Source organism: Eutrema salsugineum, unplaced genomic scaffold (assembly GCF_000478725.1).
Source record: "Eutrema salsugineum unplaced genomic scaffold, Eutsalg1_0 scaffold_10, whole genome shotgun sequence".
Classification (NCBI taxonomy): Eukaryota; Viridiplantae; Streptophyta; class Magnoliopsida; order Brassicales; family Brassicaceae; genus Eutrema; species Eutrema salsugineum.
In genome coordinates this window covers 9974806-9996459 of record NW_006256908.1, presented here as the reverse complement: position 1 = coordinate 9996459, position 21654 = coordinate 9974806, and the positions used below count along the sequence as shown (strand labels likewise).

At 34.3% G+C, this 21654-nt stretch overlaps 4 protein-coding genes across 7 annotated transcripts; 1 reads left to right on the top strand and 3 right to left on the bottom strand.

Annotated features, from left to right (window-relative positions):
• Positions 1-1340: 1340 nt before the first annotated feature.
• Positions 1341-4300, bottom strand: LOC18027242 (probable aquaporin PIP2-6). Its single transcript, XM_006411061.2, has 4 exons — positions 3875-4300; positions 2973-3268; positions 1870-2010; positions 1341-1775 (listed from the first exon to the last, which is right to left on the bottom strand). The coding sequence occupies exons 1-4, from the start codon at positions 4179-4181 to the stop codon at positions 1647-1649; spliced, it is 873 nt and encodes a 290-aa protein (XP_006411124.1). The 5' UTR covers positions 4182-4300; the 3' UTR covers positions 1341-1646.
• A 4514-nt stretch (positions 4301-8814) lies between these two features.
• On the top strand, positions 8815-10728 carry LOC18027243. Of its 2 annotated transcripts, none has more exons than XM_024148069.1 (3): positions 8815-9127; positions 9639-10035; positions 10263-10728. In XM_024148069.1, exons 1-3 carry the CDS (start codon positions 8938-8940, stop codon positions 10399-10401), a joined length of 726 nt encoding a protein of 241 aa, XP_024003837.1. In that variant the 5' UTR covers positions 8815-8937; the 3' UTR covers positions 10402-10728. The 2 variants fall into 2 exon arrangements, with proteins under 2 accessions (XP_024003837.1, XP_006411122.1); XM_006411059.2 differs by having other exon boundaries at positions 8816-9127; positions 10267-10728.
• A 40-nt stretch (positions 10729-10768) lies between these two features.
• On the bottom strand, positions 10769-13362 carry LOC18026694 (O-acyltransferase WSD1). 3 transcript variants are annotated; one of them, XM_024148068.1, is made up of 7 exons: positions 13177-13362; positions 12261-12833; positions 12099-12132; positions 11703-11797; positions 11358-11567; positions 11136-11273; positions 10769-11008 (listed from the first exon to the last, which is right to left on the bottom strand). In XM_024148068.1, the coding sequence occupies exons 1-7, from the start codon at positions 13348-13350 to the stop codon at positions 10841-10843; spliced, it is 1392 nt and encodes a 463-aa protein (XP_024003836.1). In that variant the 5' UTR covers positions 13351-13362; the 3' UTR covers positions 10769-10840. The 3 variants fall into 3 exon arrangements, 2 of the variants coding, with proteins under 2 accessions (XP_024003836.1, XP_006411123.1); XM_006411060.2 differs by having other exon boundaries at positions 10774-11008; positions 12099-12165; XR_002896520.1 differs by having other exon boundaries at positions 10969-11008; positions 11358-11529; positions 12099-12165.
• A 2259-nt stretch (positions 13363-15621) lies between these two features.
• LOC112081448 lies at positions 15622-18664 on the bottom strand. Its single transcript, XM_024147988.1, has 2 exons — positions 18262-18664; positions 15622-17779 (listed from the first exon to the last, which is right to left on the bottom strand). Exons 1-2 carry the CDS (start codon positions 18469-18471, stop codon positions 15908-15910), a joined length of 2082 nt encoding a protein of 693 aa, XP_024003756.1. The 5' UTR covers positions 18472-18664; the 3' UTR covers positions 15622-15907.
• Positions 18665-21654: the final 2990 nt, after the last annotated feature.

Genomic DNA, 21654 nt, shown 5'->3' with positions numbered 1-21654 from the left:
GTGCATAAACAACCTTTCTTGGGCTGTGTGTAAATTTTGTTTGAATAACTTTGGGCTGTGTTTGTTATTCAAAATATCATTTTGGATACAAAGATAAAACATACGGTGTATTTGAGTTTTGAACTATACTTTTAGAGCATGTCCGTTAGTAAAACTGCTTTTGGGTTGTTAAAATTAAAAATAATATTATTTTTAGATTTCTAAACAGTAATATTTGGGTTGTTAAAATTAAAATAATATTACTTTTTCAAAATTCAATTATCATCCCAACAATACAACCAATCTTCTGCTGATACATCATTTAAGAGACTGGTTGTTAGAGCATGTACATCAGTGAACTCCTAAGAAAAGAATTCACCAAAATATAATAATATTTTTTTTTAATTTTAGATTTTCTTTTTTATTTAATTCAAAAATTATAATTTTGACCAATCTGCTTTATTTCGGAATGATATCGTCTCTTCAAGTTCGTCGGGATGATACTGTTTCTTCAAAATTAAGCTCTTTGTCTCAAAAACTGTGCTATGAACCCCTCTTGATCCCCTAATGTACATGCTCTTAAGTATGCTATTTAGCATACAGATTCATCAAAATAAGCATTTTTCTTTTTTTTTAAATCAGTTAGACCTAAGTTTTTGGACTAAAATTGGGTTATCATCCTCGAATGCACATAGTCTTAAAATTTTAAGACGAGACATGGCCGCTTAAGAAATTTTTTGGTTTTGCTCTAAATAATGTTACAAAGCCCAGCGGCTCAATCAGCTAATTAGCCCATACGTAAACTAATTAAAAGCAATGAAGCTTGCAGGGTATGTGAATCAGATACTATACTTGGCAATTGGCATGAATTGGTTTTCGGCTATTCAAAAATATAGATTAACAATATCTACCGTAAACTAATGAAAAATAGGTGAGCCTTTTTATACTAACGTGCCCTTAAAAGTTAGCATCGCTAGCTGGACAAGTATGTGAATTCTATGCATTTTGAATGACCGTTAACTAGTTTATGTGTTCTTTATTTGTTTGCCGAACTATGGTATACTTTTGTCAGAGAAAAAAACTTAACATGGTATTTTCACATTTCACTGTACATCTCGCATGTTCTAACATACCCTCTATGTTTTCTAATAAATATCGTTTTAGTCTAATTTTTAGAATCAAATTTTTTTTTGGTTATTTTATAGTTTTTATTTGAAATTTTGACCAAAATGAAGCTAATCTTACTGGATTTTATCGTTGATTCAAATAGAGCTAAAGTTAACTAATGACAGTTTTGATTTGTATTTTAGGTAATGTAGAATAATGTTAAAACGGTACTTATATATTAAAAGGAAGAAAGTAACTTTAAATAAGGAGATAATTTATAATTATGATACATCAAATACATATGTAGAAGCATTGATAAGTAGAAAATATAAATAACATATACATTAAATAAAAACATACATTCGACAGGCTTGTATGTTACAAATTGGTTCATAAGTCACACTCAAACTTCCCCTCAAAGCCACAAATAAGACACAAAATGTCACTCACCGACCATCTTTAATAATTTTTCTTTTTATTATTATTTGGTTCTCTTTTCTCCTCCTTTCCTTACAAAGAATTTCTTCACCTCATCGGTAGTATGAAAAATCAAACTCTAATTAAGCGTGAAGCTCGTGAAGCTGGCTCCTGACTGACCCATAAGCCTTCATAGCACCAGCTCTCAACACAAACTGATGGTAGAAAGCTGCAATGGCTGCTCCCACAAATGGACCGACCCAGAAGATCCACTGTAATTACAAGAAACAAACTCATTAATCAATAACCTAATTAATCAAGGCTCAAGAACGAGTAATAATTAATTAGAATGGTGAAAATACGAACTTGATCATCCCAAGCCTTTTGATTGTTGTAGACAACGGCAGCTCCAAAACTCCTAGCCGGGTTAATTCCGGTGCCAGTAATTGGGATTGTGGCTAAATGAACCATGAACACGGAAAATCCAATTGGCAATGGAGCTAGTACCTTCAGTTCATTAATTTCAAACAAAAACAAATCAATTGTTTGTTAGTAACAATGATGTAGATATTTGAATTAATTCAAAGGAATTATAGCTACAAAATATTACTAGCTAGAGTAGACAGAGAGTGAGTGAGTGTGGACAATGTTGCATAACCGAAAGATTTGGTTTATGTAATGAAATCATACTTGAAATAAGGAGAGGTTAAGATCGTTCAAATATCATGGAACATGCATGTATGAACTATATACACATGGGTCGTTGCGAACAGTGGACCATTTAGATACAAAGACATGTGAATGAGATGAAGAGACGTGAATCACAAAGATGATATGTCGTTATATCATGATAGGACATTTGGTACCAACGAAAGATACAAGAAATGAATGAATAATAATTGGACACCCCTTTCGTCGTTTTTCTCATAGAAGAAATTAGACGCTACACTTATTATTTGGTCCGTATTATTTTCGTTTAGACCAGAATGGCTAGACGACATCCTTTTCAGTATTAATAGTGCTCTATATAGCTGGCACTAGATTCTGTTGCGTCCCTTGGTCTAAAATTGTCGACAACGAAATCAAAGTTATATCCTGATTTTTTTTCTTTCCAATTTTGTTTTCTGTTAACATCACTAGTACACTACGTTTTGTTGAAATTAGAATAAAAGAAAGAAAACTATCAATTTAGTTGGTATTTTTATTATATCATTAAAACATTGATCTTTTATTTTCCAAAAAAATACTTTATTTGTATATCCACTTGTGTAGTTGTGTTTACCTTTTGTTTAAGGTTAGTAGATGTTTTAAATTTTTGTAGTTAACATCAAAGCTGATGATTTCAATTTGTTCAACTGAAATGAAACCACAGTTTCTTCTCAATTGAAAAATATATCAAATCAAATATATTGGAGTGTTTCACTCTAGCTAAGGAGATAGCATGTAAAGAGAAAGTTGGGATTGCTTACAGGAATGTGAGAGTCACGGGCATTCCGTTTGGGATCGGTAGCAGAGAAGACGGTGTAAACGAGGACAAAAGTGCCGATAATCTCAGCACCAACACCGACACCAACATTGTATCCGTCGGCGAGGACATTGGCTCCACCACCATAGCGATTGTAATAAGTCGACTGGAAGATTTTCACCAAACCAACTCCGCAAGTGGCTCCAAGACACTGAGCCACCATGTATGATATAGCTCTCACCAATGACACCTTGCTAGCCAGAAATAGCCCAAACGTCACGGCCGGGTTAATGTGTCCACCTAATACACACAGATATATTATATATGGTTAGTAGTTTTATAAAACCAGCTGATCCAAGTGTGATAGCTTTTTTTTTTATCGAGTAAATTATAGACTACGTAAGCTACTTCCTTCATTCGTTTATTTAAATTTTATGTAACACTATCAAAACTAACCTCACGTTATTAATTAAACTAAAATTTATATATCAATGGAACATGTATTAAACTTAGAAAATTGAAGAAAACATACATCTTTAAAAACCGGTGAGGAATAGAAATTTTGTTGAAAGCTAAGTTTCCTTACCACATGTGTATCATTAATCATTTGACTACTATATTTGGTTCTATTAGTAAATATTGACATATTTTTTCTTTGTTAGGAGCCTCGAATTATGAAGCATATGCATTTAGCTATGCAAATCAATACATGGAATGGAATTTGTGAAAACTTATAAACCTTTTTTGTCCTTGTGTTCTACGCTAAAATAATGAAATCACTCAGAAAATGAAATGAACAATAGAAAATCTTAAGAAAAAAAAACAATGGATGTAAAACATAGAGATCATGCAAAAAGATGGTTATAAGGAAAGAGAGAAGAAGAAGTGAGAGAGAGAGAGAGAGACCAGAGATGCCGGCAGTGCAGTAGACGAGGATGAAGATCATGCCACCAAAGGCCCAAGAAATGCCGAGGAGGCCGACGCTAGCGCAAGCTCCGCCGCCGGAGTTGATATCGGTCTGGCTCTTGAAGCCGATGACTGTCAAAACGGTGACGTATAGAAAGAGGAGAGTAGCTATGAACTCAGCGATGACTGCTCTGTAGAAAGACCACTTCCCAAGCTCCCTCGCCTCGAAAATCTTCACACGCGGTGGATCTTGATAGTCCTTGCTGCCGGAGAACGAGTCTTCCTCCGTCAACTCCTCCGTCGTCATTGTTTCTTTCTTATGTGTATAGATACTTAATTAGCCACAGAGTCGGAGAGAGAAAGAGAGAAGAGCGAGAGAAAGAGAGATAGAGAGAAGGGATGTGGCTGATGTGTATAGATGGTGAGTGGGTATATTTATGGAAAGATGTGGCTTCAGGTTTTTCCCTCTTTTGCCCTGATCTTCTCTATTTTTTGTCTAAAGAAATAATTTTTCAATTTATTCCGATATACAAACCGCTAATTTGTAACTTGTTTATTTAATAAATAACGTCTTTTGTTGAAAGGAAAAAGACCATTAATCTAAAATGGATGCATATATATATGCGAGGCTCTGATTGTCTTTTTATCTATGGCTTTATATCTCTCGCTCTTTCCTGTTGTGTATTCTATTTTTGGTCTATGGTCGATCGCTATTTAATATACATACAACTCGTACGATTTAAATCTTTAATGAGCACTATTATTTTCACGATTTATTTGATGCTTAAAGCATATTTTGTTTTTTTCTATTAAGTTACTTTACCCACGATCCAAAAATAAAAGCCGTTACCTCCTAGGGTTTAAGTTTACTGAATGCAAACATGCCATATAGATTGCTAGACAACTTATTTTTCTTTTCTTTTTTCCAAAGATTACAGGTAGAATTTTGGTGTAGGCGTTTTATCCGCGAGAGGTTTACGAAAACCTAATACTAAAGCAGTGCTCACTTTGAAGATTTTTTGACGTGTGAGCAAAACCTAGATATCGATTTAATTCAGTATTTTAAAAATAAAACTCGTCGCTCAAATGATCTTCTCCAAATATAGTTTATATTTTAAGTTTTTAACCCAAAATGAATCAGGGGAAATCAAATGATGGAAAAATAATTATTACAATCTGAAAGGCAAATTATCAGATTACCGGACGAGTAGCATTAGCTACAAATGGACATGACAGCAAAATGGGGCGAACGTACGAAAGTGGTCGACCAATCTCCTATTAAGTATTTTATTTTTAATTCTTCTTTTATAAAGTCCCGTACTAAGTTCTCTTTAAAGTTTACCTTAAAGTTTTCTTTTTGTTTTTTTTTTCTTTCTCGAATGAAAATTCTCTACATATTTAGAGATGCTCAAGGTGGCCAGTAACTAACAACACTTTGAAAGAACTTTTCGAGCTGCTCCTCTCCCCAAGAAAATGGAGAGAAAATGAGAACTGTGCCGAAATGCTTGCGTTGCAACTGATCAATTTACAATAATCAAATTGCGATGATTTGATCGGTTGCAAATGACTTGTGTTATGTGACCAATATGTGTTTCGATTATGTCCTTAAACAACAACGACAATATGTTCTTCAGTTATATATCTATTTTCTTATTAATTGTCATGTATGATAGTGATTATCTAGTTTGCAATTTGAAGTATTTTCTGATTGGATAAATTTGATATGTATTTAAATTTTTTCTCTCGATAAAAGCTATTTTAAAATTTTCTCTTATTGACAATGATTATAGTATTGACTGATAATGAGTTTTTCGAGTCCTGTGAAGCTATTAGACACCGACTTCATTTTTTTTAATTGAATTCAGATAGTTGGACTGGATCAAATTTTGCGAGATGAAAATGAATTACCGTGTTTATTTATCATTTTTTGCTTACTAAACTGAAAATTATTTGAAGTTTTGTTTTGACGTTAAACTTCCACTGTTTAGATAAGAAATATAGGTGATTGAGATATTTAATAGTTTGGATTAAGGATTATAATCTACTATAGTGAGCTAGCGTTACCAAATTCCAAAAGTCTCATAGGTGGAACTCATATCCAAAACTATATTATACGAAGGAACTAATGATCTTAAACAATGGAGAATGTGAAACCATATAACTGAATAAATATCCACCAAATTGACCATAAAAGTGAGTCTTTTTGGTTAACGATCGACCTCCATCAAAATAAAATAATGTTCACGTGGCGTATGTGGAAGAAAGACCCATCTAATACCCTATACATAGACAGGTCCATCCATGGCCAGGTAGGCTTGGACACAAAGATAAATACAATATGACGACATTTGACGCGATGCGTTTGGCGGATCGTCAAGTTCCACAATAGATGATGATGTATCACTGCTCCTAGATAGTAAACGAACCGACGACCATTATATTGTCAAAAACAAAAACAGAATAAAATTGTTCATTAATTACTCGTCGATTTTCTTAGAGATTGGTTTGTACTGCATAAAGGTATTCTTGATATGTTGACAACACAGCTTTAATTTTTGTTCCAAAACTTTTTTTTTTGTAAATTACGATTCCTCTAAGAGAATATGCACTCTACATCAATAGGAAAAAAAAAAACTGAAATTGGGATTATGACAATAGACAAGTTGCTAGTGACTGTTTCTCAATGTAAATTCCTACTGTAACCCTATTGGCAACTGAATTTCGAGATAGTAAGGGTATGAATACATTCTGATAGACATAATAAATGCAACGAATTTGTTTGACAAAATGTCAAAATTAGAGAAAAAGAACATTCCCAAACATGATATCTCTTGTAACTCTCTCCTCGGATTTACTTGTGCCATAATGAGATCCAATTAAAAGATTCTCTTATTGGAAAGGCAAAGCTGTTCTTGCCTTCATTTACGGTTCTCCATTAGCCATACTAACAGCTTACTCAACTTAAGCAGTAAATTAGTAACTAATGTAACTAATTATGACAACAGAGAGCCGTACGTGTAAGAATATCGGAAATAAATCTGCACTTGAAAGAAAATATGAAGAAGAGAAGCTTCTCTGGCGGAAACCTCTAAGCAGGGTACACGTGGCGTCGAGTACTCTTTTATGATGTCGGCGAGACACGTGGCGAGATTAGTGGATCGTGATTGAGCTGGCAGTTCGGTCGGACTGTACACTATCTGTTTTAGGGTAAAGGTTCAGTGGCTTACAAAAAATATCAATGGACTAGAACTTCGAAATCTCTAACTTGTCCACATCAACTTTTTCTGAAATTTCTTTCCTATGATTTCCCTTTTGTATGTTTCTCATAATTTTAAGATGTAAGTTTTGAAATTTCAGCGACATGGATTTAATGGTTTTTTGTTTGGGATTCAAAGCCATGATAAGTTTTACTGTCGACTTTAAAGTGAATAAGTGAGATTCGTTCAACGAGAAAAATAACAGTAAGATTCGTTTTTAAATTTGGATGTTTTGCATTCGCAAGTGCTTTTGAGTGTGAGCGTATAATACTACAATGTCTTATGTCTATTGTAGAAGCAAGTTCAACATAGGATTACCGTGGGGAAGGTGCACCTGACAATCTTTTTTTACAACCTAAATATTTTTTGTTTGGAACTCTGGGGGATAAATACAGTCTAAAGATTACTAAGCATGCTTAGAACATATTCTAAAACTACTGTCCAACCAGTTTGTAAATCCAACCAATATGTACAAAAGTCTATATGGTAACTAGAAGTTGATGATAATTCATGTTTGTTTTAAAAAAAAATAATAATCATCATAATAACTAAAATCGCTGAAAATTTTTCCAGACGGAATTATTAATGCCTAAAAAGCTGAAATTTCTTAGGGAAGTCTGCTCAGATATTCTGAATACAAAAATGATTTCCATGGTACGTTTTTGAAATTTTAAATACAAGGTAAACTTTGACAATAATCAGCTTTGCTAAATTGAAATTATATACAAAAGTTTGCGCAAGTACTATAAATACAAAACAAGGAGATTTTTTTTACCATAGTCTGCTTTAGAAATATTAAACACAAAGTAGATGTTCATGATAGTCTGCTTTGTTAGATCCAAATACAAAACATATATTCCCACAAAAGTTTGCTCAAATACAAAGCAAACTTATTCATGCTATTCTGTTTTCATATCGGTGTTATGCCTTGCTAAATTTAAACACATAGCAGATATCCATGGTTGTCACTAGTCAGTTTAACAGAATCCAAATACAAATCAAACTTTCATAATCGTCGACTTTATATCATGTTTATATACAAAACCAATTTTCACGGTAGTGCTTTGAAAATCTACAAAGAAGACTACCACGATTGTCTACTTATCAAAATCTATAGAAAATAAATCTTCCATGCAAAGCAGACCTTCATAACGATCGTTTGCGTTAAAAGAAATCAAAAACAAAACATACTTTCGTAGAAATTTGCTCTGTTAAGTCCATACATATACAAAACAGAATTTCGTGGTAAGTCTACTTAATAAATGTAAACACAAAGTAACTTACATGGAAGTCATCCTTGTAATTTGTAAAATTCAAGATAAAAAAAAAAAATGAAATTTTGTGGAATGATGATGATGGTTATGGTATGATGGTGGTGGTGGACCGGTGGTGGTGGTGCAATGTTGATGCTTTGATGATGATATGATGATGGCGATGGTGGTATGATATGATGATAAGTATGTTGCTAGATTGATGGTATGATAAAGGATGTTGATGGTGAATTGGTGATACTTGATGACAAATTGATGGTGGTATATGGTGATGATATTATGATTTCTCTAGTTTAATTTTTAATTTAAACAGTCCACTTCAGTGGAACTTTGTAAAGAAACGTGTGAATTGGTGGAAGAGAGAGAGCGAGTTTTTGTTTTTTTCCCTCTAAATCGAATAATTAATAAAAACATTTTTTGACTAGGAAGAAGAAGATATTGATTTCTTAGTTACGATTTGACCGGTTTGAACCGTCCGGTCTATTTTTGCCAGTCTGGGTTGGGGAATAGTGCGTCGAACGGCGGAGAGAGAGAAATGCGGAGCACACCGTTGGGGACGACGGCGATTTCACCAGCTTCAGTCAAGCAGAAGAACTGCTATGGAAGCGTCTTCTCCTCTTCAGGAGTCTCTCACTTCTCTCTCCATCGTCGGAGACGCCAGTTGTCGTCTCTTTTCCTTCTCTCGCCCAGGGTTTCTGTTTCTCCCACTCCGTCTTTCAGATCAGGTTTGCAATCTGATTCTTAAAGGCATGATGATCAATAATCTGGTGTTCGCTATTAGACACAGTTCTAGAGACTATTGATTTACGGGATTTGATTTTGATCGAGTTCTAGTCATTACCCACTAGTTAATCATTCAATTAGTGGTCTTTGTTGAGTAATTAGCGATTTGTTTGGCTTGTTTATCATCCCCGATCGATTCTGTCCCCGACGTAATGTAGAGAGCGAAGCAATTGATTGTAGTCAGTCAATTTTTAGCTTGTTTCTCTTTCAGGAAGCTGATAATTTTTGGAATTTCGCGAGATTTTAGCAAAGGAACTGTTTTGATGTAATTTTTAAACCTTAGACACATTAAGTCTTTGAGGAATCATAGATTTGAATGAGTTTAGTGCTCTCATGGGGCTTAAGTTTTTGGTCACAGAAGCAAAGAGACGACATGCTTTGGTTCATCAGTGGATGATATAGTTATTGTTCTTTGATGAAATTTTGTTTTTTTTCTCTTATGTTTGTATATAGGAGCATGCAATGCAAGTCAAATAGTTGATCTTTTTCCAGCGGTTTCACCTGAAATCGTTGTACGGGAAGCAAGATTGGAGGATTGCTGGGAAGTGGCAGAGACTCACTGCAGCTCCTTCTTCCCTGGATATTCATTCCCGCTTGATGTTGTCCTGAGAGTAGATAGGTTAATGGCGATGGTAATGGGGTTTTCTGTTCCAGCAGGGTGCCAGAGGACTTGTTTAGTCGCTGTGATTGGTAGCTCAGTAGATGAAACCATCTGCATTGGTAGTGAAGATTTCAAGATTGGAGCTTTTGGTGCAAAGATCAGTCTAAACAAAGGTTATGTAGCTGGAATCTTGACTGTAGATACCGTGGCGGATTACCTTCCAAGGAAAGGACCTCTCCGCCAGAGAAGGTTTGCGTTTTCTCTTATCTTTCATTTCTATTGTCAAGCCCTGTGTGTCTCTGTTCTTAAGACTAAGAAACAAAGTCTCAGGTTGTGCAACTAAACTTTTGCTGACTTGGTGTTGTTCATACTTTTGGTTGTTTCAACCAAGGATCTTGTCGTTTCTTCCAGAATGTGTTGTGCTTGGATCTGTATTTTGTCTTACAATGATTTGATGGTGTGTTACTGATTCAAAGCCAGGACGGGGATTGCTTACATATCAAACGTGGCGGTTCGAGAGAGTTTCCGGCGCAAGGGAATAGCAAAGAGACTCATTTGGAAAGCAGAGGCTTTAGCCAAGAACTGGGGATGTCGAGCTATTGGCCTTCACTGTGATCTCAACAACTCAGGAGCCACCAAACTTTACAAAGATCAAGGTTTCAGATGCATCAAGATCCCCAAAGGAGCGAATTGGCCACAACCAAAGACATCTCCAGACTCCAGGTTTAACTTCATGATGAAGCTCTTGAACAACAACAATACACAAGCCCTTGAACAGTTCCGCTAAGTTCGACGAAAAAGGTAAATCGAATTTCCGTTCGTTGATGAAATAGCTCTGATCATGTAAATATGTTAGTGGTGATTGTGGTCTACGTTTTGTTCGTCTGGATATGAATTAATGCTCTCTTCTATTGTATACTACCAAATTTGAAAACTTATAAACCAATATTGAGATCAAACCAAGCTAATATAGTACATATTACTACATTCCACCAAATTTTATCTTTTGAACATAAAACTTCAATTTTTGTTACATCGAGTGATGATACATGTCTCAAACCTCCATTTTATGAAGTCCTTTCTCCACGACAGCAAGTTTGATGATATTGAGCGATTCTACCAAATCATCACAGAGTAGATGTGGGTTTGGAATCACTGTTGTGTCGACAGCTAGATTGATGATAATCTTGTCTACGTAGCTTACAAAATGGATGATAAGTGCCTAGTCCAACAAACAAACATAAACATATGCATATCAATTAGTGTCATAAAAAGTTTTATATGATTTTGAAAAGAAAAACAACAGATTCGATATACTAAGTTTATGGCATGAATATAGCTATACTTACTTGTGGTCCAATCAATGCGCTTGCTCCGACGTAACTCATCGGATGCTTAAAAAAGCTTATTTCTTCACATGGACCCAACACATTTGAAAATGTCAATGTTGTATGACCAAACATCCTCGTAGAAACAGTATCTACTACCTGTTTTTAATAAATTATATAACTTGTATATACGTATGTATACATATGGATTAACAAATACTTGTTATTCATTATATATTTTACCTTTTGCCCAAATACTTTCATGAGAAATTTGATGAATCCATACGAAACAAGTGCTTCCATGGATATTTTTTTCTTATCCATAGTAGCTTTAGCTCTTCGGACGTAATCCAAGGGATCATCTTCAGATCTTATCCATAAAGGAAACATAACAACACCTATGAAATTTCCCCATCTACATTTTGAACCTTTTGTCATCATATCAGCGAGATCCTACAATTTCATATTTTATTAAGTTCTTGAATTCTAATTTTTTTTAAAAATTGTAAGATAATTTTTTTTTGTAAAGAAACGAAACTTCTTTAAATTGTAAGATAATTTTTAAGCTAATGGTTATATTGATTTTACCTCGATCTTTGTATGTGGTCTTAGATTTACAGCTACTGTGCCACGAAGACGGATTTTTTCTAAGATTGTTTTCTTCCCGACCACTGGCTCTTCACCTTTTTGCAAAAATATCAAATATATAATATTAATGAAAAATTACAATAATACTTTGACATAAGAAAATAACTATAAAAATAATGCTGCATGTAGTATCTCGTGCGATGAATGAAACAAATATTATTGATGTATACTGATATATTTGTCTGTCAAAAATTGTTTATTGGTATAATTTTAGTAGCCAGATATAATTCATATTCCTTCATTTTAAAAAAAAAAAGATTATTCTTTACAACTAATACATAAAGATATTGGAACTACGGTAACCCTATAATAAAAGGAGAAGAAAACTGAAATTACCATATGTTTTACTCAAATATCTTGAGAGACCTGCCTGTGTCATTCCAAGAAGAACATCATTCACTTTCTACAAAAAGACATAAATTATTAAGTAGAAAACGAAACTAACGATCAATATAAAGAAAAATGATGATAAATATCAATATATATATAGATACCTACCATTTTCAGTGTTTTCTTCACGAACTTGACATCATCAAAACTAATTATTCGCTGGATAACCTTTCTAGGTCGAATTCTATCTCCCGGTTTACCCATGAGAGGATTTTTAGTATCCCGCATAAAACATAGAGTAAGCGACATCTTGAACAAATCAATAATAGTTGTGAAAATGATTCTTATCATCAACCAAAGTCTCCCCACCAACCACCAATTACTATTGGATTCAACATGTTTTCTTGTAGCCGCAGTAGTAGGAAGAGCCTCGGGGTCTGATATTTTTCGTGAACTAGCGTATAGAAGAGACATAAGCGACATACCATCGCCAAGTGAATGATGGAATTTCCCTATACCTAAAGATTCTGCATTTGATGTCTTTATATTCAATACATGAAATTCCCATAAAGGTCTGGTCATGTCCATTGGAGTATTAGCTAAGTTTGACGTATAGTCTTCTATAAATTGATCAGGATTGTCAATGTTGGAATGATCTAGGTCGGGAACTATAACATGATCCTCTACTCGAACACTAACAGGAACCCAAACCGCTTCTCCATTTTTCTTATCATCGGTCTCCTGAAACATTTATTTATCATCAATCTCCTGAAACATTTATTTATAGTCAAAAAATGATTTTTTTTCTTACATGTCTAATAAATGATTATAGGTTATATTATATACACATGCATGTTTGAAACTTTTGAGCATGTGGGAACCTAAAACAATTATATACTATAAATGAGAATGTTTTGATGGAATATAGATATTTTTATATCAATGAAATCTCCCAGCAAAGCAAGATATTCTGTATATATACACATTGAAATGGTTAGATATTTGTAAAGTACATCGTTTGAATTTGGTGACTAAATAAAAAATGTGACAATTAAGCATATGTAAGATCATATTATGTGTTTACCACTTTGCTAGAGAAGCGGGGGAGCTTGATCCATGTGTTCGTGATACCTTCAACAATGGCGGATGGGTCGCATCTAGTTTTAAACCCTAAAGTAAAAACAATGACGCCGTAGAAACCCGGCGAAAGGAACAGCTGGGACACAGGGCTAAGCGGCTTCATTGCTATTCTCGCCATGTCTTATCTCTCTATTTTAAAGTTATGCTCTGATTATTCTCATACTTGCCTTTAGCCACACATCGCTCTTATAGTACTTCTTGATTAAATATGGTGTTGGTAGAACGATAGTAGATTTTTGATATTTATTTATGTGACATTTCTTACGTCTTTTGGAATTTAGTTTCGCATTTATCGCATTACTATTACTATTAGGACTTGAATCCCGCGAAATCGAGGGGTATTTTAATAACTACTATATAGTATACATATACATTATTTTTTAACTACACACTATTTTGACTAGATTATAGAAACAAAAATTTGTAAGAGTTCTTTCATTATCAAAATAGTATATATCAAAGAAATGAAAAAATTAATAGAGTTGAAATTATATGGTTATTGTCTCTGCGATTCTGGTAAAACTGTGAACGAATAAGAGTCCCATATCATGAAAGGAGGTCACCTTCTAGTCGAGGCTGGTGACTCTACCGACACAGACAATCTGTTGTCGAGGTTGGTGCCATTCAGTTATGCAAACTTTGTCTCGATCCATCTATAAACTGGACCTGTCACGTGTGAAATAAATTGCGTTTTATCGCGTTTATGTTGATATTAAATGGGGCGCATTAACTGACTTCTGTCGTCTTTTAACCAATTGAATAATCTACTTAAAAAAGAAAAGAAAAGAAATCATGTTAATTACTAAAAATGCGAAAAGAATATTACAATTACGAACAAACCAAATTTTTTTATAAACATGATGACTGAACCGGCAAAGATGTCGCAGTTGAACCGGCAAATATGTCGCAATCGTAGATCCCTGCTGGATATCAATCTGGGGATCTAAATTGGCCACGGAAACTTTCATTTAAACAGAGTCATATATCTATTTGGCGTACACTCACTTTTGTGGAATCTGATTAATAAGTTCACAATAAATGTTTTTCTTTCTTGAAATAGTTATTTTAAGTTAGTTGTAGAAGAAGTTAGGTGTATCCACTACGCACCGTTGATGTTGACTATATATTGTATATTGTAATTTTTATTTTTATTTTACTGTCACGAATTCGTGACATAATCCAAATTTACATATAGTAATGTGTTTTTGCACGTCGTGTGGATGAAACAACATCAACAACAACAACAAAAAACCACATTTTAGAAGCATTATGCATATTAGTTGTTTTTTTTCTTTTCACAAATGCATATTAATTGGTTTAATAACAAATATTTCCTAATCTAGTGTATATATACAGAAATGCGCGCAAAAATTTGTACTTGTATGTCATAGCGAAATCATGTATTATTATGTTACTACTTAAGTTAATTAAGTTTAGTGTCTCCCTGGTCTTGAACCCGATTAGAACTACCAAATTAGCGGTGGAGTTCGTTGGATTTTTTCCCACATTTGCCGGTTTGTCGTCGTTTCTCTCTTTAACCGGATTGAGTGTTATGATTAGAGTTATTGGCGGTTAATGGTTGTTTGGTGATATGGGACCAAACTCCCCGGTTTAGCCGGTGTTTTTGTGTTTGGTTCAAATTTTTAAATACTAATTTTCCGGTTGGGGTTGATTAATATAAATTTTATTTAGAAAAAAAAAAGAAATTGTTGAAAATATTCGAAAGTTATGGTGCGACATAAATAGACGGCAGATATAAATAGTCTCGTACTGTTTGGTGTTTAATCACTTATGTGGAGTCTGTACAAGTGTTCTCAATAAATGTTAAGTTGGTTGTAAAAGAGTTAGGTGTATCTAGATCCGCCCGAATGGACAAACGAGCTTAGCCAGTGATTCGGACCATCCGAACTGACAAACGAGCTAAGCCAGTGGTTAGGACTACCAATTTTTTTTTTAAATGTTTTTAACGAATACTAATTTCTTTTTATGATTATGTCTTTAGAGTCATCATTAATGATTTTAACTAATGAATATAGACAGGTTCTAAGATGACCGGTGTATCCACACACATATTTGAGACTGACTATAATACAATGTAAAAATTTATGTATAAGATGATTGAGATTTGTATAAGATAAAAATGAATATAGGCCGGCTAAAGGATCCTAAACCAAACCCAAATTAGATAAGTGGCCGCATGTCGAGAAGAGATTGTTGCGGTTCATCAGGCCTCGAAACACTTGCACATAATACATGTCCAAAAGTTTCAAATAAAAGAAGAAACTGTCACCGATTCTTTCCTTTTGTGCACTTTCTCAATTACAATTACAAAGGAACATTGAAATCTAAAATTATCACTACTTTTCCCCCAATACTGAAACTACATACTGTAGTATATTCCAAGTTGTGAACAAAGCTTTTATACCCAAATTCTTACATATATACACACATTACATGAGAATTTGAAAAAAAAACACCGACGTACAAAACCAGGAAAATCACCAAATCGTAAGACCCTAAACCCATTTAGATTCACATTTTCTCCCCTTTGCCTGTTTTTTTTCTTCTTATTTCTTTACAGACAAACCCAGAAAGAGACCAAAAAAAGTTGTGAGAGATTCAAAAACAAAGCTGAAACCTTTTACAGCTAAGACATAGGATTCTGATTTTTTTTTTCATCTTGGCTTTGGTTGAGATGCAAATGATATCAATGGCTGGATGAGTCTATGATAGGACGTGGCTTGAGATCGGTGTAGCATCTCAACCATTGATGGAGTCTGGTAATAAGTCTGAACAAAGCTCGATCCGTCTCCTGATTCTCCTCTCGATGTTGCTCTTTGCCATGAGTGTGAACTAAGTCCAGAGAGAATGTAAGCTCTTCCCGATACCTCGTAGACATGCCTACTCGCCATTCTTTCTTGCATTTCCTTGAGCTCTCTGTCCAAAGCGACACAAAACCCGTCGTTTGATTTTGCTGAGACCGTCTCTGCCAGAACCTGTCTAAAATCCTGGATAACGGTAACAGCCGCGGCTAAATCTTCTCCCTCTGCTAAAGTTCTCGCCTTTACCATTGCCTCCGCGGCTAAGAACCTGTTTCTTTGCCTGTCCACTTCGATGGACACAACAACTTCTTGACCAACGGTTTCTGGTCTTTGAATCTTAAGCACATGACTTTGAAGCGTCACAATCTCCTTTGTCAAAAGATCTTTGTAGACACATCTCATTTTCAGAAGCTGTGACTCGTTTCCAGCTCTCTGAGCTGGGATGTTGATAGAAACCAAGAAATCACGCTCTTCATCAGCGTAAAGATCACCAATCTCGACACATCCTGACCGACCATCACCATTAACAAGGCTCGGGTAACTCCCAGCTTTGATCGAGCTAAGATGAACATCTGTGCACATACCATCGATTTCTAGCCGTAGCTCTTGTACCGCAACGCTTAAAAGCCCACCAATGCACTGTGCAAGAGCATCCTGGATCACAGACTCGCTCTCGATGAAAGAGAAAGTTCCACCAGAGGTTTCAGAAACAGAATGCATCAGTGAAGCATCATGATCTGATCCGAAACCAAAAGAATGAACCGGGATCTGAAACCGCTTGCTCTCACAACCGTGCATAGACAAGGGAAGTAACAACTTGTAGTTTGGATCAGGTTGGTTCATGGTATAGGTATCTCTCCCGTCAGACAAAAGGATAATGCTAGCAACAGGGTTTTGATCTCTTCGTTCTTCCATCACCTTGACACCTTTCCTAAGACCTTCAGCGATGTTTGTCCCACCATTTGCAACCAATGAATTCACAGCCTGAAGGGCTCGGTGTCTTCCAGCATCAGACATCTTGGTCAAAGGGAATAGACGACGAGCAGTCGAAGAGAAAGCAATAACTGAAAGCCTGTCGTTAGAGCCAAGGTTCTGAATCACGAATCCCATTGCTCGTTTCAGAAGAGCCAGTTTAGTTCCCGCCATGCTACCACTGATGTCAAGCACCGTGACAAGATCAACTGGAGCTCGAGGATACCGAGAAATCTCATTGTTGAGGGAGTTTGCATTTCCAGTAACCATGGCAGCAGCTTTGAGATGCACCAATACAGCAAACTTCTCACGAGACTCAGCTCTTGGGACAGCTGAAACCTCAGGATATATTTTCAAGTCCATCATTCGTACAGGATGATTGTTCTCCAAAGCATCACCATAACTCTTCCCGGAAAATACGAGCTGCTGCTCTAACCGCTCATCATCATTAAACATAGAAGGCTCAGGAGCCAGAACTCGTCCTTGATTCATAACTCGACGAGGCGTTGGTAAACGGTGGGCAAGGCCAATAGCTGCATCATTGTTATAAGTTCGAGCAAACAGGTAAGGAAGATCAAAACTTGGGTGCTGCATTGGGATTTCCTTCCAATTTGCACGGCACACTGGGCAAACTTGGTTTCCATGTTTCACATTTGAAGCAATGCAGTGAAAATGAAACGAATGCGAGCACTCAGCTGTGAAAATCGCATGCCCTCCTCCATCTTTCATCTTAGTCAAGCATATAGAACATGTCTGCTCATCAAAAAGAAAAAGCAATAAGCAAACATGTGTGAGTCAAATTTATCAGAATACTCAATTTTTAAGTCAATATACGGTATCAAGAAACACACTCTCCAAGTTTAAAACCGAAATTTAGCACATTTAAGTAGCTAGATATAGAAAAAGAAACAACTTTCCCCTTTGTCAGAGCTACAAACAAAAGTGTTGAAAAGATCTGATGGTTTTTCTTAGGATTTCTGAAATTCAATGGTTCAAGATCTCTGAGCACCACCAACAGAGAGTACAAAATTCAAGATTCCATAATTTCACTTGCACAAGAAACAAAAAAATTTAAAAATACCTGCAGTAACTTCAGTGATTTTTAAATTAAGATAAGAAGAAGAAACAAGAACAAGAAGAAGACAAACTCATATCCCAAGTCAACTCATATACACAGAACCAAATACAGGCAGTGGAGACAAGATTGAGATTGTGGGTCTTGTAAAAGTGCAAACCTTGGAAGATTTAGAGCTGTTTCTGGATAATTTGAGACCGTGAGAGGAGGGTGTTGGGGTCATGGGCCAATTAAGAGGAGAGAGCAGAGCAGCATCTGATAATCTCTCTGTGGAATTCAGAGCAGCGGGAGGTTCCTCTAGGGTTCGTGGGAGGTATGTGCAGAGATTCAGACCTAAAGCCAGTTTCATCTTCCTCCATTTACTTCCCATTATTTGGATTGAGTGAACCTAGAAACAGTAAGAGTCCAAAGGAGTAACAACACAAGAAAGAAAACGCAGGGATAAAATTGGAAGTATGGAATCAACGAGAGAAAAGTTTCTTCTGATGAGCAGAAGATGATGAATCAGTGGAAGTGTTAGTGGTGTTGACGAGAGAGAGATTGTGTGAAGAAGAGATTGGGAAGGCTTTGAGATTTGCGACTATTTTGACCTTTGTTTTGGGTCTTGTTAATAAATCCAGAAAATTAAAGTAAGAAAAAGAAAAGCGACACTATAAAGTTAATTAATGCTTCTTACTTTATGCCATATAAATCATTTTGACCTTTGCTTTGGGTCGTCTTAATAATGTTGTTTTTTTCCTTCATTAAATATTCTTAAATTGAATTTGTACTTGTTTTGGTTGCCCCCAAAAAAAAAGAATTTGTACTTGTTTTTATAATTTGTTTGTAAGTGTTCCAAAAAAAAATATTTTTAACTATGTGAGTGTGAAAAACAAAACGATTTTTTATAATGCATGATGAAAAACAAAACAAAAAAGAAAAAAAATATTTCGTAAATTTGAACTGTGTTTTCTTCTCAACAATATTTTATATACTCCCTCTGTTCAGAATTATTTGATGTTTTAGAAGGTTTTTTTGTTCAAAATTATTTGATGTTCTCACTTTTCAATGCAAAATTTAATGAATTTTTATAGTTTTTGACTTTTTATATTCTGCAGATTGTACTCTTATTGGCTGAATGATATTTAAATGAATTATAAATAATATTTTTAGTATAGGAAAAATAAAAATTAAATGAATCCTTAAACTATGTGCAAAAACCTTAAACATCAAATAATTCTGAACAGATGGAGTATATGTTTAAATTTGGATGTTAACACAATGATGATATTCAAAATATATGTTCTTGTCAATTTGAAGTATAATAATAAAATAAATAAATAAGTCGAATTTTCATCAGTTTAAACTTGTTTATTGAAAACTTTGGAATGTTAGTACAAGCCTGTTATTTGACAGGAAAAAAAACACAAACATGTTATTAAGTGAAGGTTCTTAATAAAAACCGAACATGCTTGTAGTACTATAAGAATTTGAGTACTATAAGAAAATAGCTAATTTAAGGTTCAAAAAACATAAAAAGCTAATTTCTATACCCTTGGTGTCATTTGTAAAATTAAATTCTCAAAAGTGATATGGATTGAAAAAGGTTCTATGATTATCTGCTAGCACAAGAAATACTAAGTTGAGAGAAGAAAATAGTCAAATACATGGAAGGTATGATGAGAGGAAGTGAAATGATGAGAGTAGAATGATGGAAACAATTTATTTACAACGGTTTAAATATTTTTTGGTGCGATTAATAATGAAAGTGGGTATTATTTTGATTTTGCACATGACACTGTGATGATGAGGTTTTGGGAGCACACGTGCACTACATCACCTCCTTTTTCACCTAAAGTCATAACCCGTAATCTATGCCTTCTTCATCCCAGTTTCCACTTCTATTTTTATTTTTTGCAAAATCGACGACTCTTTTATGTCTCATTAAAGATTGAACTTTTAGAGTTTTGATAATGCCCTTTTCTTCGCATATCTCAGCTTCGAAGGAAGATTTCATTTCAACCTTAAAGTATTTTGTCATCTGAAGCGTAAATAATGAACGGATATAGGAAGATTTCATTTCAACCTTAAAAGTATTCTGTCATTTGTCTCATTAAAATCCACTGTTCAAAAATCGGTCAAGTCGGTGACTAGATGGCCGTCTAAGCTGCTAGTCGGGATTAGCCGACCCAATTTTCATAAAATCAGTGAAGCAAATCCGGTTTAGTAAAAAATCGGATCAAATCGGAAAAAATAAAAAAAAATCGGACCAAATCGATAAAATCGGTCAAATCAGACTAATTATTTTTATCATTTTTTAGTCAATTTTTACGGTTTTGGATAGTAAACCAACATCGGTGTACAGAAAAAAAAAGATTTGAAATGTGGATTAGGGTTAATAACTTAATATAATCATCCTCGTTCCTCCCCACTATTTCACCTTCATAAACTACAAGAGGCGATTGCTGAACTCTACAAGTTTGTTTAGTCTTCTCTTTATCTATCTGTATATATTATATAATTATATTGTATTCTCTTAATTTGTCTTTTCATCTGTGTTTACTTTGTTTGTGTTCTGTTTCAAGTTTCAACTTTTAATTTTAACGATGAGCCTAGAGGAGATATCGATTCCGACGATGAAAATGATATAGCTATTGATTTTGGTCTTGAATTTGAGTCTGAAAATAAGCAGGTGGTTGATATGGATGTGTTTGAAGAATAAGTTAGATAAATTTCTTTTTGCTTTACATTTTTAAAGTTTTTAGATTAAAACTTATTTTAGTTTGAAGAATTTGATGATTTTTAGTTTGATTTCTTTGTTGAACTTTATTTTATAATTTTATTTATCAATTTTTTGTTTACTTTTTTATTCAAACATAAATTTTGATAAAATAATTTTTAAGAAAAAAATTAAAACTTTTTTTAAAATATGATATATAGATAGAAAATTTATAAAAATTAACAAAAATTTTGCTAACTCCTAGACTCCGCCTAGTCTCCGATTAATCCTCCTAGACGCTAGTCTCCTATCACCCGCCTAGCCATCGTCTAACGATTTTTTGAACATTGTTAAAATCTGTAAGCAAAAGGTTCAAGTTCTAAAAAGGCTGTAAAAATCGTTTTCTTTTGCTTAACGTTTCAAAAATCCACTTTAATTACTTCATTTGATAAACATAGGAACCAAATTTCAATCACTACTTTTTAGTCATCTATGAGTATAAATTACTTTGTCAAAAATGCATGTCTTAACATAAAATGACAACAAATCATAAAGAATATTCCATTTTAATTTGTCTATATTTTGAAAATTTACATTTTTTCTTTGTCAACAATTAACAACTTATATTTCAAAGTAAAAACATGATACGCACAACTGGCGAAAAAAGAAGAAGAAGAAAAACAGGTGTTATAAAGCTAACAACAATCTATATATATATATACATCAACGACCAAAAGGCTAAAGTTTTTTTCGTTTTTAGGACAAATGTTTCGAAATCAGCCACCAAGTTAATTAATACAAATGTGCGCAAGTAATTGCTCTTTGGTAAAAACGTGAAAGGGAAAACAAAGTTTC

What these genes read in the sequence shown, in the direction of transcription:
- LOC18027242 (XM_006411061.2), bottom strand. Translation starts at nt 4,181, where the DNA reads ATGACGACGGAGGAGTTGACGGAGGAAGACTCGTTCTCCGGCAGCAAG. An exon ending in CTGCACTGCCGGCATCTCTG is followed by an intron (nt 3,269 to 3,874) that starts GTCTCTCTCTCT and finishes TGTGTGTATTAG; the next exon opens with GTGGACACATTAACCCGGCC. An exon ending in AAAAGGCTTGGGATGATCAA is followed by an intron (nt 1,776 to 1,869) that starts GTTCGTATTTTC and finishes TTGTAATTACAG; the next exon opens with TGGATCTTCTGGGTCGGTCC.
- LOC18027243 (XM_006411059.2), top strand. Translation starts at nt 8,938, where the DNA reads ATGCGGAGCACACCGTTGGGGACGACGGCGATTTCACCAGCTTCAGTC. An exon ending in CACTCCGTCTTTCAGATCAG is followed by an intron (nt 9,128 to 9,638) that starts GTTTGCAATCTG and finishes GTTTGTATATAG; the next exon opens with GAGCATGCAATGCAAGTCAA. An exon ending in GGACCTCTCCGCCAGAGAAG is followed by an intron (nt 10,036 to 10,266) that starts GTTTGCGTTTTC and finishes ATTCAAAGCCAG; the next exon opens with GACGGGGATTGCTTACATAT.
- LOC18026694 (XM_006411060.2), bottom strand. Translation starts at nt 13,350, where the DNA reads ATGGCGAGAATAGCAATGAAGCCGCTTAGCCCTGTGTCCCAGCTGTTC. An exon ending in GACCACATACAAAGATCGAG is followed by an intron (nt 11,568 to 11,702) that starts GTAAAATCAATA and finishes ATGAAATTGTAG; the next exon opens with GATCTCGCTGATATGATGAC. An exon ending in TGAAAGTATTTGGGCAAAAG is followed by an intron (nt 11,274 to 11,357) that starts GTAAAATATATA and finishes TATTAAAAACAG; the next exon opens with GTAGTAGATACTGTTTCTAC.
- LOC112081448 (XM_024147988.1), bottom strand. Translation starts at nt 18,471, where the DNA reads ATGGGAAGTAAATGGAGGAAGATGAAACTGGCTTTAGGTCTGAATCTC. An exon ending in ACAGCTCTAAATCTTCCAAG is followed by an intron (nt 17,780 to 18,261) that starts GTTTGCACTTTT and finishes TTTGATGAGCAG; the next exon opens with ACATGTTCTATATGCTTGAC.